Source organism: Hyperolius riggenbachi, chromosome 4 (assembly GCF_040937935.1).
Source record: "Hyperolius riggenbachi isolate aHypRig1 chromosome 4, aHypRig1.pri, whole genome shotgun sequence".
NCBI lineage: Eukaryota > Metazoa > Chordata > Amphibia > Anura > Hyperoliidae > Hyperolius > Hyperolius riggenbachi.
In genome coordinates, this window is record NC_090649.1 from 494,751,638 (window position 1) to 494,768,541 (window position 16,904).

At 46.8% G+C, this 16,904-nt stretch overlaps 1 protein-coding gene across 3 annotated transcripts in view; it reads left to right on the forward strand.

Annotated features, from left to right (window-relative positions):
• Positions 1-8,974: 8,974 nt before the first annotated feature.
• Positions 8,975-16,904, forward strand: part of GTF2A1L (general transcription factor IIA subunit 1 like) — a 94,580-nt gene continuing 86,650 nt past the window's right edge. For all 3 annotated transcript variants that reach the window (XM_068233065.1, XM_068233066.1, XM_068233067.1), the window contains exon 1: positions 8,975-9,063. In XM_068233065.1, the coding sequence (XP_068089166.1) occupies positions 9,034-9,063 (30 nt within the window). In that variant the 5' untranslated portion in view covers positions 8,975-9,033. The remainder of the gene's footprint in view (positions 9,064-16,904) is intronic.

Consider the following 16,904-nt stretch of genomic DNA (forward strand, 5'->3'; position numbering starts at 1 on the left):
ATTAGCTTTAGCTGCAGCGGCTTGGCATTGAGTATGATTATTTAACTTGTTCTTCGATGAGTACTCCTAAGTCCTTCTCCAAGTTTGATGTCCCCAACTGTATCCCATTTATTTTGTATGGTGCTAGACCATTGGTACGACCAAAATGCATGACTTTACATTTGTCAACATTAAATTTCATCTGCCATGTATGTGCCCATATAGCCATCCTATCCAGATCCTGTTGCAATATGTCCCTATCTTCATGAGAGTTGATGATTCTGCACAATTTTGTATCATCTGCAAAAATAGCAGCATTGCTTCTATTGCATCTACTAGCGCAGGGGTAGGGAACCTATGGCTCGGGAGCCGGATGTGGCATCTGATTCCCGTACAAATCAGTAGGGGTTGATTCACTAAGCTACACTGATCAAGCAGCGCTGCTTAGTGCAGCAGCACAAGTAACATACTGCTGTAGCATGCACTACTAACTTACTCGTGCTACCCCAAAACGAATGGTCGCTACAATTGTCCCACTCTGGACCCTTGACAGGCAGCCTATTGGGTCAAAGTGCGAGGACCTTGACCCACAAAGTGAATCAACCCCCAACTCAGCTAGCTAATTGTACAAGCGGTTAGTCGGTATTTCTCCTGTCTGGCTCTCGGGGGAAATTGCTGATGTTGATGAAACCTAAGAGAAGCTGAAGATGTGTCTGACACTTCCGCTGCCCAGCGGATGAACTGTATACACATCACCATGGCAACAGGGACAAGAGCCCCACTGTCCCAGTTTGAAACATATTGTATGGCTCTCACGGAATTACATGTTAAAGTGCGATAGCAAGAGCTGCGTGCACGCGAGCATGCGCAGAAGCCTCTGACCCAATGGGCTAGCGATCCACTACGGAGCCGAGAGCGGAGCGCGGAGCGGCACGGAATTGCAGCGACACTTCTAGGGGCTGGAAGAAGCCCCCAGGTAAGTAAATCAGAATACATTATTCTCACCTCACAACTCTTTAACTTTAATAAGTTTAAATGTCAGCGCTTCACACACAATGGGATTGATTCACTAAACCGTGATAACTCAAATATCACACCTTATCAAATATATCACACCTTATCAAAGTTATCACACCTTATCAATGATATCACAAGTTATCAGTCAACAAGCCTTATCAGAGTAGCATAGCGAGCGCTACAAACCTGCAGGGGCTCAGGGCAGGACGAGTGCCATTGCCAATTAGCAGGCATAAGTTCATAGCGCTCGCTATGCTACTCTGATAAGGCGTGTTAACTTTGATAAGGTGTGATATCTTTGATAAGGTGTGATATTTGAGTTATCACGGTTTAATGAATCAATTCTACAGTGTTACAACTACTGCAATTCAGCTGCATTTAAATTGCACCCAAATTGCACTGGCGGGCAGCAGATGGGAGACTGAACTGCTCGGCAAACACACAGTTCAGCCGCGCCGACCGTCTGAATGTACGGAACACTGTAAACATGTATCTGCCAGCCTATAGTAAAGGCAAAGAAGGGAGACACTCTGCATGGCCATTGGTGAGTAAGGGAGGGATCATACTGGCGTTTTGTCCCACAATAGCGTGTATTTTATTGAATTTTTTTTTATTACAGTAGACATTGATTCCACAGTAAAATTGCATGCGCCGTGTGAGAAAGTACTGCAGGTTGCCTGGGCAGTGAGTCTCGACACTGAGGAGGATCCGGGGCGCGGGGAGGGGGCGCGCGCTGCGGCGAAAAGTGGGGAGGACTGAGGAGCGCGCAGCGATGAAGACCGGGGGAGTGGCTGCGGCGATAAATGGGCGTGGTCATGACATTGTATGGGCGGAGCTAACATAATGATGTAACAGCGAGGCATAAGAAAGCAGTGTTTACGCCATGATGTGGACAAACGAGACTTTGCATCATGGGTGTGCAGAAACTGTGTGATGCTAATAGTATACCGTAACCACAAAGCAGCAAACATAGCCATCTATGACCATTAAATAATAAATGCAGTAACAGTTACCCCGGACACCAGAAAATAAACGCAATGGGCAACATGTCAGCACAAAATAAACGCAATGCGGGCAACATGTCAGTATAAAATAAATGCAATGCGGGCAACATGTCAGTATAAAATAAACGCAATGCGGGCAAACATGTCAGTACAAAATAAACGCAATGTGGGCAACATGTTAGTACAAAATAAACGCAATGCGGGCAAACATGTCAGTACAAAATAAACGCAATGCGGGCAACATGTCAGTACAAAATAAACGCAATGCGGGCAAACATTTCACCAGAAAATTACTGCAATGCGGGCAAACATTTCACCAGAAAATTAGTGCAATGCGGGCAAACATTTCACCAGAAAATTAACGCAATGCAGGCAAACATTTCACCAGAAAATAAACGCAATGCGGGATAACATTTCACTAGAAAATTTACGCAATGCGGGCAAACATCTCCCCAGAAAAGAAACGCAATGCGGGCAAACATTTCCCCAGAAAAGAAACGCAATGCGGGCAAACATTTCACCTGGAAAGAAACGCAATGCGGGCAAACATTTCACCAGAAAATAAACGCAATGCGGGCAAACATTTTACCAGAAAAGAAACGCAATGCGGGCAAACATTTCTCCAGAAAGTAAACGCAATGCGGGCAAACATTTCACCAGAAAATAAACGCAATGTGGGCAAACATTTCACTAGAAAGTAAACGCAATGTGGGCAAACATTTCACCAGAAAAGAAATGCAATGCGGGCAAACATTTCACTAGAAAGTAAACGCAATGCGGGCAAACATTTCACCAGAAAAGAAACGCAATGCGGGCAAACATTTCACCAGAAAAGAAACGCAATGCGGGCAAACATTTCACTAGAAAGTAAACGCAATGCGGGCAAACATTTCACCAGAAAAGAAACGCAATGCGGGCAAACATTTCACCAGAAAAGAAACGCAATGCGGGCAAACATTTCAACAGAACATAAATGCAATGCGGGCAAACATTTCACTAGAAAGTAAACGCAATGCGGGCAAACATTTCACCAGAAAAGAAACAATGCGGGCAAACATTTCCCCAGAAAAGAAACAAAATTGCGGGCAAACATTTCACCAGAAAAGAAACGTAATGGGAGCACATTACACCTGGAAAAGAAAGCATTTACTCACCTGGCAGAAGTCTCCGGCCTCTGGCGCGCTGCTCCCGGGACCACCTTCCTCCTGCTCGTCTCTCGCGCTGACAGGGCTACGGCAAGATGGCGCCCGAAGCCCTGTACTTGAGACACAAATAGGTCTCCAGTACAGGGCTTCAGCAGCCATCTTGCCGTAGCCCTGCTCGCCTGCCGGTGTCGGAACAGACACCGGAAAGAGGAGGCTGGAGCGGGGCTGCAGGCAATGAACTGGCACGGCGTCTATAGACGCCGCTGCCAGTTCATGAAGATAGAGTGGCCAGAGTCCCGAGGCCGGGACGTCCCGCTGCTGAAAGCGGGACGTTTCCCGGGACCTCATGCAGCCTGGGACAGCGGACCCCGAATCCGGGACGCGTCCCGGGCAATCCGGGACGTCTGGTCACTCTACTTTAAAGAGAATCTGAAGGGAAACTTAAAGCAAAAAAATATACTTACCTAAGGAGAAAGAAGGCTCGGGGTCCTATAGAGTCTTCCCGTTCTCCTCCCAGTCTCCGTGTTCCCATCATAGGCTCCCCTGCTAGCAGTCTATGACCCATTGATCGTAGACTGCTCCCTACTGGGTTTAGCTAGCTTCAGCAGTCTTCAGAAGCACTTGGGCTTCCAAAGTAGTGATGAGCATAAGGAGCATTCTACGCTACCCTGGAATTACGCATAATTTTCCACAATTTCGCATAGTTAAATTACGTTACGTTTCAATTTGCTCGGCTACTAATGTGCACCGTAATTACGCATTAATCTACGAAATTATGCGTAATCCATAACGTAGTTGTATGCAGACAAATATGCCATCATGCGGAAAAATTTCCGCATTAATCCGTCAAATGCGCATGAGTGGAAATCTCTTATGCGTACATCCCCTGTCCAATGCGTAATTTTATACGCTTGAAAATCCGTGCGCGTAAAAATAGACGCATTAACGCATGCGTTGTTGACTTCGCAATACAGATGTGATGTACGTGTAGCGGCCGTAATTACGCATAGCGTAATTTTGGAACTACGAATTGAAACTATGATGCGTAGGCGTCAACTACGATGCATAATTACGCATATGCGTAGATTACGAACATCGCTATTCCAAAGATGGGCCACTGCGGACTGCGCAGACGCTTCTCTCACGCACTCGCACGTGCTCAGTACAGCCTGAGTGCTTCTGAAGAATGCTGAAGTCTCCTGAGGCGGGAGATTTAAACCAAGAATCCTGCGAGGAGACCGAGAGGAGAACGGGAGGCTCTATAAGTGTTCCCTAACCCTGTCCTCAGGGCCCACTAACAGTGCATGTTTTGTAGAAATCCACACAGGCATATTACCTCCCAACTTTTTGAGATGAGAAAGAGGGACACTTAAGCCACGCCCATGCCACACCCCTGATCACGCCCCCGTCACACCCCTAGTCACTCATAGCATAAAGATTTCATAAGAAAAATATTTTGTTTTATAATTCACTAGCTGATTGCCCGGCGTTGCCCGGGAATGTATTTGGCTGGTGTTGGCTCCGCCTACTTTTTCTAACCCTAACACACAGTTACTCAATTACTCACTGACCAAGTTTGTGAGCTTTGCATTGTTTGGCATCAATAATTTGCATTGAAATGAAACAAATCTAATTGGCTGTGTGTGGCTCCAACCCCTTTTCTGAATTTGAACCCCAGTCACCCAATAACCAACTGTACCAGGTTTGAGGCCTGTGCCATTAACAGTGCAAGAATGGTAGCAATTAAATATTCCCCTTGAAAAGCAATAGGTGAAGTTTGATTCAATTTTGTAGGCTCCACCCACTTTTCTGAATATTAAACCCAGTCACCCAGTGACCAACTGTGCAACGTTTAAAAACCCTGCCCTTAACAGAATTGCTACAGTTTACATTTTCCCAGTGAAATTTGTATTTGTCTCCACCCACTGATGACCCGACGTTGCCCGGGTATGTATTTGACTGGTGTTGGCTCCGCCCACTTTCTAAACCTTAAAACACACAAACACTCAATGGCCAAGTTTGTGAGCTTTGGGGTCCATGGCATCAATAATTTGTATATTCCCATAGAAATTAAACAAATCAGATAGGCTGTTTGTGGCACCACCCCTCTCCAGAATTTGAACCCCAGTCACCCAATGACCAACTGTAGCAGGTTTGAGGCATCTGCTATTAACAGTGTAAAAATGGCAGCAATTTAAATATTCCACTTGAAAATCAACAGGTGAATTTTGATTGGCTATTATAGGCTCCACCCACTTCCCTGAATATTAATCTCAGTCACTCAGTGATCATCTGGGCAAAGATTGGAAACCCTGAAATAAACAGTGTAAGAATGGCTACAGTTTACACTTTCCCAGTGAAATTTGTTTTTGGCTCCACCCACTTTTTGTAACCTGGACACAAAGTCACTACTCAATGCCCAAGTCTGTGAGTTTTGGGGTCCTTGGCATCAATAATTTGTATTTTCCCATGAAATGAAACAAATCTGATTCACTGTTTGTGGCTCTGTCCCTTTTCTGAATTTGAACCTCAGTGACCCAATGACCAACTGTACCAGGTTTGAGGCTTGTGCCATTAACAGTGCAAGAATGGCAGCAATTTTAATATTCCACTTGAAAAGTGACATGTGATTTTTGATTGGCCTTTTTAGACTCCACCCACTTTTCTGAATATTAATCCCAGTCACCCAGTAACCAGCTATGCTAAGTTTGAGAACCCTGCCATTAACAGTGAAGAAGGGCTGCAGTTTACAATTTCCCGGAAAAATCTGTTTTGAACTCCACCCACTTTTTGTAACCTTGACACACAGTCACTACTCAATGACCAAGTTTGTGAGCTTTTGGGTTCCTGGCATCAAAATTGTGCTAATGGAAGCAGTTTATCCAGCAAAGAAATCTGGCTGTTTTTGGCTCCGCCCCTTTACTGAATTTGAACCCCAAACACTTAACGACCGACTGTAGCAGGTTTGAGGCCTCTGCTATTAACAGTGTGAGAAAGGCTGCAGTTTCAATATTCCCCTTGAAAATCAATAGGTGAATTTTGATTGGCTCTTGTAGGCTCCACCTACTTTTCCAAATATTAATCCTAGTCACCCAGTGACCAACTGTGTGAAGTTTGAGAACCCTGCCATTAACAGTGTAAGAAAAGCTGCAGTTTACATTTCCCCATGTAAAAAGTTAGTTGTTTTTGGCTCCGCCCACTATTTCTAATCTTGACATACAGTCACTTAATGACCAAGTTTATGAGCTTTGGGGTGTTTGGCATCAATAAGTTGCATTTTACCATTGAAATTAAACAAATCTGATTGGTTGTTTTTGGCCCGCTCCCTTCAGAATTTAAACCCCAGTCTCCCAGTGACTGACTGTAGCAGATGTTAGGCCTGTGCTATTAAGAGTGCATGAATGGCAGCAATGTAAATATTCCCCTTGAAAATCAAAAGGTGAATTTTGATTGGCTGCTGTAGTCTCCACCCACTTTTCTGAATATTAGTCCCAGTCACCCAGTGGCCAACTGTGTCACGTTTGAGAACCCTGCCAATAACAGAATGGCCCCCTTTAGTGAATTTGGACCCCAGTCACCCAATGACTGACTGTATCAGGTTTGAGGCCTCTGCCACTAACAGTGTAAGAATGGTAGCAATGTGAATATTCCCCTTGAAAATCAATAGGTACATTTTGATTGGCTGTTATAGGCTCCACCCACATTTCTGAATATTCATCCCAGTCACCCAGTGGCCAATTGTGTAAAGTTTGGGAACCCTGCAATGTAAAAAATGAAGTTGTGGGCACCGCCCACTTTTTCTAACCTTGACATACAGTCACTCAATTATCAAGTTTATCAGCTTTGGGGTCCTTGGTATCAATACTTTGTATATTCCCATTGAAAAATAAACAAATCTGGCTTTTTGTGGCTCCGCCCCCTTCCTGAATTTGGACCCTAGTCACCCAGTGACCAACTGTACCAGGTTTGAGTCATCTGCTTTTACCAGTATAAGAGAATGGTAGCAGATGAAACATTCCCTTTGAAAATCAAAAGGTGAAATTTTATTGGCTGTTGTAGGCTCCACCCACCTTCCAAAATCCTAATCTGTCACTCAATGACCAACTGTGCAAACTTTGAGAACGCTGCCATTATCGGTGTAAGAATGGCTGCAGTTTATATTTTCCCAGTAAAAGTTGTTTTGGCTCCACCCACTTTTTGTAACCTCGACACACAGTCACTCAATGGCCAAGTTTGTGAGCTGTCAGGTTCCTGGCATCAAAAATGTGTGATTGGAAGCAGTTTATCCACGAAGGAAATCTGATTGGCTGTATGTGGCCCCGCCCCTTTAGTGAATTTGGACCCCAGTTACCCAATGACCGACTGTAGCAAGTTTGAAGTCTCTGCCATTAAAAGTGTAAGAATAGCAGCAGTTTAAATATTCCCCTTGAAAATCAATAGGTGAATTTTGATTGGCTGTTGTAGGCTCCACCCATTTTCTTGAATCCTAATCGCATTCACCCAGTGACCAAGTGTGCCAAGTTTGAGAACCCTGCGATTAACGGTCTAAGAATGGCTGCAGTTTACATTTTACCATTTAAAATGAACGGCTGAAATTTGATTTGCTGTTTTATGCTCCGCCCACTTTTCCTGGGTTTGTAACCTCGGGCACCAAGTGACCAACTGTGCCAAGTGTGGGGACTTTGGCTTGATTACTGTGAGAATGGCAGCCTTTTACATTTTTTCCATTGACTTGAATGGGTGGAATCTGATTAGCTGTTTGTAGCTCCGCCCACATGTGCAGGGGGGCCGCGAGACCCCCAGAACATATGATCCCAGGTAGTAAGGGATCTGTGTACCAAGTCTCATTCAAATCGGTCAAGCCGTTTTGGCGTGATCGCGGCACATACACACATACATACATAACATATATACATACATACATACATCCGATTTTATATATATAGATATCACACTGGCCCTTTCTAGCCTAGTTCATTTTCCTTCATAGTAACATTTTAAAATTAGTAATGTATCAATTGAAAGGATGGGAATAAAGTTTAGAGTCAATTTAACACATTTTTCACTAGATAAAATACATATATTTACATAGATCTGTACATCAGTCCTGAAAGAGGGACAAATGAGGTGGAAAGAGGGACAGAGGGACAGGGTTCCCAAAGAGGGACAGTTGTGAGCTATGGGGCTGACAGATGATTGCCAAGTGCGACTGGTAACACCGTAGTATGGCAGCCTCGGCTCTTGACATTCGGACATTATCCCCTCATCCGCCCAGAACCTGTATGAGCCAAAACCAATTCCGAGTACAGCCCCCATTTGTACTTGGCAAAATAAATGATTCTGGCAAGGCCGATTCCTGAGAGATGTCAGCATGATATTGATCAGGAATTGGCCTGAGGCATATGGGTCAATCAAACACATTTGTAGTTGAGAACTATATATATTTATATAAAAAGAGGGACGTTCTGAAAGAGGGACAAATGAGGAGGAAAGAGGGACAGAGGGACAGGGCTCCCAAAGAGGGACTGTTCCTCCAAAAGAGGGAGAGTTGGGAGCTATGACACAGGTGATAGGACACAGAGCCTTCCCTCTCCTTAGGTAAGTATCTGTTTTTTTAATTTAAATTTCCTTTCAGATTTGCTTTAATTAATCAGTTCAGTTCTGTATCCACTAGTTCTGGATTCTACGGAACAAAAATCTATGCGAGAAATCTCTGAGATCTATTATCTGCCTATCTCTCTCCCTGATCATGATCCAGCAGGACACACAGCAGCAGCCTGGAGCAGGTCATGTGATTTTATGGTCACATGACACAGCAGCCAGGGTGGAGGCCTCAGATGTAGGAGCTGCCTGGCTGCAGACCAGGTGTGGGTTGTTGTGGATGAGTCATGGCTCATTCTGGTAATCCAAACCCAGTGGTGAGTACAAAGCATAGTGTGGGGCATTTACCAAGACTGCCTGTGCATAGCAAGGACCACACAGGGCATTCAATGTCAGAAATATCCCAGAGAACAGCTCTGAGGCCGGCGTACACCTAACCTTACATGAAAGGCTGCATTTTATGTTGTGTGCATTTTTTTCTGTGCATTCCCATTGACTTTCATTATGTGCATTTTTCATGCGTTTTTGAATATCATGCAACAAAACCAGCGTTTTAGAAAACGCACGCATCAAAAATGCGGTCCATAGACTTATATTCGTGGCAAAACGCAGTGTTTTCCGCAATGCTAGCGTTTCTGCTATGTGTGCACCTAGCCTGAGGAAGAGTTCATGCTTATTAAAATTTGCATGCAAACAAATTGCAAAAAATGCATGCACATTGTATTCCTGAGTGTGTGAGAATATGAGCGTGTGCATCTTCTGCATTTGAAATTTGTATGGCAATGTGTTTTTTTTTTTTTTTTGTTTTTTGTTTTGTGATTAATTTTTGGATGAAAACCCAGGGGAATGCTGAGAAATTACATTTTGTATGAAAATCGCATGTGATGTGAAAGTTAGATGTGTTTTTTTTTTTTTTCATTGTGAATTAGCTTAATTGATGATCATGCGAACAAAAGTTCATACAATATATAAAATTGCCAAAGGAGAGTTTTGCATGCAAAAAAATAATTTTTTTTTTTTTTTTTTTTTGCAATGATAAATGTGAACGCTTAATACAAATCACTTAATACCAAAGCCTCAGCTTTATATACCCCCAGAGTAGCAGCTGATGTTATAGTAGCCTTGCTTGAGAAATGTCTCTCACTGAGGTCTTGTTCCTTCTCACAGTGCATTGCGCTGGGCGCTTTTCTAGGTACAGCTTGTTACATTGATTCTAAATGTACCACATTCACTTCTATGTGCTTTGTTAGGCCTTGTTCACATTGCGTTACGATCGCGTTAGCGTTTGCGTTGGGTGGTTTTTGACGCGCTTGTTTTGTGATTTCTGTGTGTTGGGTGTTTTTAGTAAGCATTTTTTTAAGCAGGTAGGTGTTTTGCGATTTTTCTAAGTGTCCTAGCCATTATTTTTAAAGGGAAAAGGACCTAAAAATCCCAGAAACACTTCACAATTTGACAGGGGAAAAAAAGTCCACGAAATCGCTGGCAAAAGCGCTTTTTGTAGCACTTTGTGCTTTTCCCGGAGCAGTGCTTTTCAGCGCTGCTAGATTTGGGCGCAGCCGACGCCTCCATAGACTTCAATAGAAATCATTCCTATTGAAGCGCTCAGTGAGTAACGTCGGCTCCGTCAGAAGACAGAGCCGAAGTTGCTTAAAAACATAGTAATTTGGCCTCCAGCAATCGCTGGAAGCCGAATTAGGGCTGGTGCACACCGAGCGGCTTTTTGGGCGTTTTCAGATCCGCTTGCGGCTGCGGATCTGCTTGGTCAATGTATCTCAATGGGGTGGTGCACACCAGAGCGGGAGGCGTTTTGCAGAAACGAAAAATGCCTGGGTGAGGCATTTTTTGGATTGCGGATGCGTTTCTGCCTCAATGTTAAGTATAGGAAAAACGCAAACCGCTCTGAAAAACGGCACTTCAGAGCGGTTTGCCAGGCGGTTTTTGTTACAGTAGCTGTTCAGTAACAGCTTTACTGTAACAATACAGGAAATCTACTACACCAAAACCGCTAGACAAAACCGCAAAACGCTAGCTGAAACGCTACAGAAAAAGAAGAAAAAGCGTTTCAAAATCTGCTAGCATTTTGCGGATCTGCTAGCGGGTTTTGGTGTGCACCAGCCCTTATTTCATTCCCCCACTATCCATGTTGGCCTGGAGGGGGAATAGTAATTAAATCGGCCCGGACTTGTGCAGAAGCAGGATCAGCCATATACCGCTGTATCCTGCGCCCAAGTCTACCGGCGCCGATTTCAAATGTACTCGCTTTTCCTATACCTCCCATTATTATAAAATCACCCCGAAAATGGCAGTGCTTTCAGATCGGAAAGCGAACGGAACGCCCCAATCTGAACTAGCGCATAGGAAAGCATGGTGTAAGCGCTTTCAGGGCGATTTAAAAAAATTGTTAGCGCTGAAAAGAAATGAAAAAGCGCCTCTAGTGTGAACGAGCCCTTACTGTGCGTTTGAGAAACATGGCGTTGCGTGCATTTCTGTGCATAGCGATGTGAAGCGCACAGCAATGCAAGTGAAGGGGTGCACTTTATTAGCAATGCGGTTTGGAGATTCGTTTTTTACACCTAATTTTAAAAAATGTAATTTGCGCATCGCAACTCACTGAAACGCATTATGAAGCGAGCATCAACGCATGGGCTTGCTTCCATACGTTTCTGAACGCATCCAATGTGAACGAGGCCTTAAAGGGAACCTTAACTGAACAGGGGGTAAAGAGTTTTACTTGGGGCTATTACCAGCCCCCTGCAGCAGTCCTGTGCCCTCGGCGCCGCTCTGGAATCCTCTGGTCCCCCGCTGTCACTTAGTTTCGTTTTTGACGACTCACCAGTCGCCGGCCGCCATGCGTATTATTGGACGCATTCACCAATGCAATTAGCGCTATTGCGGACCGCAACGCGTACAAAAATACGCGTTGCTGCATATCTACGCGTGCGGAATGGGTCAACGCGTATTTTTGTACGCGTTGCGGTCCGCAATAGCGCTAATTGCATTGGTGAATGCGTCCAATAATACGCATGGCGGCCGGCGACTGGTGAGTCGTCAAAAACAAAACTAAGTGACAGCGGGGGACCAGAGGATTCCAGAGCGGCGCCGAGGGCACAGGACTGCTGCAGGGGGCTGGTAATAGCCCCAGGTAAGTGAAACTCTTTGCCCCCCGTCCAGTTAAGGTTCCCTTTAAGCCCCAATACGCGCCTGTTTGTTACAACCAATCAAGTTTTCCTTTCCAGCCATAGTGAAAATGTAGTTGCGATGTGTCATGTCTTTCTAGAATTAATTGGTTGTGTTTTTTGTTAACATATTGCTGATGTGTTTCAGATAAGCCTGGCACACACATTCAATTATGATTGGCCAATCACTGACCAATTTTACCACCTCTGTGCAGCATGAGGGTCAACAGATATTGAATTCTATGAGCAGAATGTGTAGGTAAAACCTCATACGAGGAGGTGGTAGTAAAATTGGTGAGTGGTTATACAATCATGATTGAAAGTGTGTACCAGGCTTAATTATTCTTTGGGAAGCTAGGGGCCCATATGCTGTTAAAGTGGACCCAAATTAAATTTACAAGACTTCAGAAATAAATTATAACTTATAATAAATAGCAGCCTTTTTTTTCAGCTGCATGATGACAAATATAAAACATTTTACATTTATTGGAGGAACCCCTCCCTTCCTTTCATATTGTCGGGACAGAATCCGGCAGACTGGTGGAGGAGATAAAAAACAAAACACAGGCTGCTACTGATGATGTCACAGGGGAGGTGATCTCAGCTTGTGTGAGATTTCACATAGACGATGCCCCTGTGAGGGAGGGTAGCTGATGACAGACACACCCATGATCAAAAACCTCCTACTAAGCTCAGAAGTAATGGCTGCCACCTGTATAACTCTAGTTATGAGAAGAGAAGGGTGAAAAGCATGCACTGAAATGCTCATAGGCTTGAAGGAGTGTTTATTTATCGTTGTGTGTGTCAGAGTGCTGCAACTAAATATTTTGAGTTAAAAAAGTTTGGTTTGGGTCCGCTTTAAGTTTTTTTTCTCCTGAGTTATCGCCTAGGTAATATTTTCACACCTTATCAATAAAATGCCTTTTAGGCCATCAGTAATCAAGAAAATACTGAAAATAACTTAGAGATTTTTTTCACCTACTTTTTACTAGTTTTTCAATTGTGAAATGCTGAAAATGTATTTTAAAGAGAAGATAATGATCTCCGAGGAGTTAACTCAGGTGAGATAGTTAATAGCATGTGGGCCCTGGTCTGAGAATCATTTTGGCGCTAGTCTACCCTAGAGGACCCTGCAGGAAACCTCGTTGGGAACAGTTCTCCAATCACAGCACAAAGCGTTGTGATTGGCTGAATAGTGTGGGCGGACTTCACTGCAACCTATTGGAAACCTAGCAGTTGGAGAGGGGGGCGTCCACCCAATCGCATGAATTTCCCCATGAGGTTTCCTGCTGGGACCCCTAAAGTAGATACCAGCGTCATCATTTGTCCCACCCGCATGGTCAGGCGTCATTCGAGTTGCTCTGGCAGCAGATACTGGGAGTTTCAGGGTGTTCCAGGCATTGGGAAAGCGGAACAGTGATGCTTTTCAAGTTCAAATTTCACATGTTCCTCTATTGAAGAGTGTGATCCACATAATTTAATATGCTTGGATTTAGGATTATAGTAGCACCTGTGTGTAGAAATTAAAGGACACAATTAAAGGGGCACTTTGGCGAAACATTTTAAGATATGTACAAACATATACAAATTAAGTTCCCCCCCAGAGTAAAATGAGCCATAAATCACTTTTCTCCTATGTTGCGATCACTTACAGTAGGTAGTAGAAATCTGACAGAAGTGACAGGTTTTGGACTAGTCCATCTCTTCATGGGGGATTCTCAAGTATTTATTTATTTTCAAAAGCACTTAGTGAATGGCAGTTGCTCTGTCCAACTGTCAAAAAACTGTGTAGCGAGCAGGACAGCTGGCCAGCATCATTGTTTAAATCCGAACATCTTTATAAAAAATAAAAGCCTTGCTGAAAATCCCCTATGAAGAGATGGACTAGTCCAAAACCTGTCGCTTCTGTCAGATTTCTACTACCTACTGTAAGTGACAGCAACATAGGAGAGAAGTAATTTATGGCTCATTTTACTCTAGAAAAAAAAATGTACTTCTTATTTGTCTGTTTGCACATATTTTACATTTTACAATTTTTCGCCATAGTGCCCCTTTAAGGGAAAAAAAAAAGAGATCTACTTACTTGGGGCATCTGCCAGCATTTGGCAGCTGATCTGTCCCTCACCACAGCTCCAGTGACTCCCGGTCCCCTCTGTGTCAGATGCCGACTTTGCCAGATCTGCAACTTCTGCGCGAGCACACTCTCATGGCCAGGAGCATTCTGCACAGGCGTGAGCACACTCCCACGGCCAGGAGCATTCTGCACAGGCATGAGCACACTCCCACGGCCAGGAGCATTCTGCACAGGTGCGAGCACACTCCCACGGCCAGGAGCATTCTGCACAGGCGTGAGCACACTCCCACGGCCAGGAGCATTCTGCACAGGTGCGAGCACACTCCCACGGCCAGGAGCATTCTGCACAGGCGTGAGCACACTCTCATGGTCAGGAGCATTCTGCACAGGTGTGAGCACACTCTCATGGCCAGAAGCATTCTGCACAGGTGCGAGCACACTCCCACGGCCAGGAGCATTCTGCACAGGCGTGAGCACACTCCCACGGCCAGGAGCATTCTGCACAGGCGTGAGCACACTCTCATGGCCAGGAGCATTCGGCACAGGCGTGAGCACACTCCCACGGCCAGGAGCATTCTGCACAGGCGTGAGCACACTCTCATGGCCAGAAGCATTCTGCACAGGCGCGAGCACACTCTCATGGCCAGGAGCATTCTGCACAGGCGCGAGCACACTCCCACGGCCAGAAGCATTCTGCACAGGCGTGAGCACACTCTCATGGCCAGGAGCATTCTGCACAGGCGTGAGCACACTCCCACGGCCAGGAGCATTCTGCACAGGCGTGAGCACACTCTCATGGCCAGGAGCATTCTGCACAGGCGTGAGCACACTCTCATGGCCAGGAGCATTCTGCACAGGCGTGAGCACACTCTCATGGCCAGGAGCATTCTGCACAGGCGTGAGCACACTCCCACGGCCAGGAGCATTCTGCACAGGCGTGAGCACACTCTCATGGCCAGGAGCATTCTGCACAGGCGTGAGCACACTCTCATGGCCAGGAGCATTCTGCACAGGCGTGAGCACACTCTCATGGCCAGGAGCATTCTGCACAAGCGTGAGCACACTCCCACGGCCAGGAGCATTCTGCACAGGCGCGAGCACACTCTCATGGCCAGGAGCATTCTGCACAGGCGTGAGCACACTCTCATGGCCAGGAGCATTCTGCACAGGCGTGAGCACACTCTCATGGCCAGGAGCATTCTGCACAGGCGTGAGCACACTCTCATGGCCAGGAGCATTCTGCACAGGCGTGAGCACACTCCCACGGCCAGGAGCATTCTGCACAGGCGCGAGCACACTCTCATGGCCAGGAGCATTCTGCACAGGCGCGAGCACACTCTCATGGCCAGGAGCATTCTGCACAGGCGCGAGCACACTCTCATGGCCAGGAGCATTCTGCACAGGCGTGAGCACACTCTCATGGCCAGGAGCATTCTGCACAGGCGTGAGCACACTCTCATGGCCAGGAGCATTCTGCACAGGCGCGAGCACACTCTCATGGCCAGGAGCATTCTGCACAGGCGCGAGCACACTCTCATGGCCAGGAGCATTCTGCACAGGCGCGAGCACACTCTCATGGCCAGGAGCATTCTGCACAGGCGCGAGCACACTCTCATGGCCAGGAGCATTCTGCACAGGCGTGAGCACACTCTCATGGCCAGGAGCATTCTGCACAGGCGTGAGCACACTCTCATGGCCAGGAGCATTCTGCACAGGCGTGAGCACACTCCCACGGCCAGGAGCATTCTGCACAGGCGTGAGCACACTCCCACGGCCAGGAGCATTCTGCACAGGCGCGAGCACACTCTCATGGCCAGGAGCATTCTGCACAGGCGCGAGCACACTCTCATGGCCAGGAGCATTCTGCACAGGCGCGAGCACACTCTCATGGCCAGGAGCATTCTGCACAGGCGTGAGCACACTCTCATGGCCAGGAGCATTCTGCACAGGCGTGAGCACACTCTCATGGCCAGGAGCATTCTGCACAGGCGCGAGCACACTCTCATGGCCAGGAGCATTCTGCACAGGCGCGAGCACACTCTCATGGCCAGGAGCATTCTGCACAGGCGTGAGCACACTCTCATGGCCAGGAGCATTCTGCACAGGCGCGAGCACACTCTCATGGCCAGGAGCATTCTGCACAGGCGCGAGCACACTCTCATGGCCAGGAGCATTCTGCACAGGCGTGAGCACACTCTCATGGCCAGGAGCATTCTGCACAGGCGTGAGCACACTCTCATGGCCAGGAGCATTCTGCACAGGCGTGAGCACACTCTCATGGCCAGGAGCATTCTGCACAGGCGTGAGCACACTCTCATGGCCAGGAGCATTCTGCACAGGCGTGAGCACACTCTCATGGCCAGGAGCATTCTGCACAAGCGTGAGCACACTCCCACGGCCAGGAGCATTCTGCACAGGTGCGAGCACACTCCCACGGCCAGGAGCATTCTGCACAGGTGCGAGCACACTCCCACGGCCAGGAGCATTCTGCACAGGCGTGAGCACACTCTCATGGTCAGGAGCATTCTGCACAGGCGTGAGCACACTCTCATGGCCAGAAGCATTCTGCACAGGTGCGAGCACACTCCCACGGCCAGGAGCATTCTGCACAGGCGTGAGCACACTCCCACGGCCAGGAGCATTCTGCACAGGCGTGAGCACACTCTCATGGCCAGGAGCATTCGGCACAGGCGTGAGCACACTCCCACGGCCAGGAGCATTCTGCACAGGCGTGAGCACACTCTCATGGCCAGAAGCATTCTGCACAGGCGCGAGCACACTCTCATGGCCAGGAGCATTCTGCACAGGCGCGAGCACACTCCCACGGCCAGAAGCATTCTGCACAGGCGTGAGCACACTCTCATGGCCAGGAGCATTCTGCACAGGCGTGAGCACACTCCCACGGCCA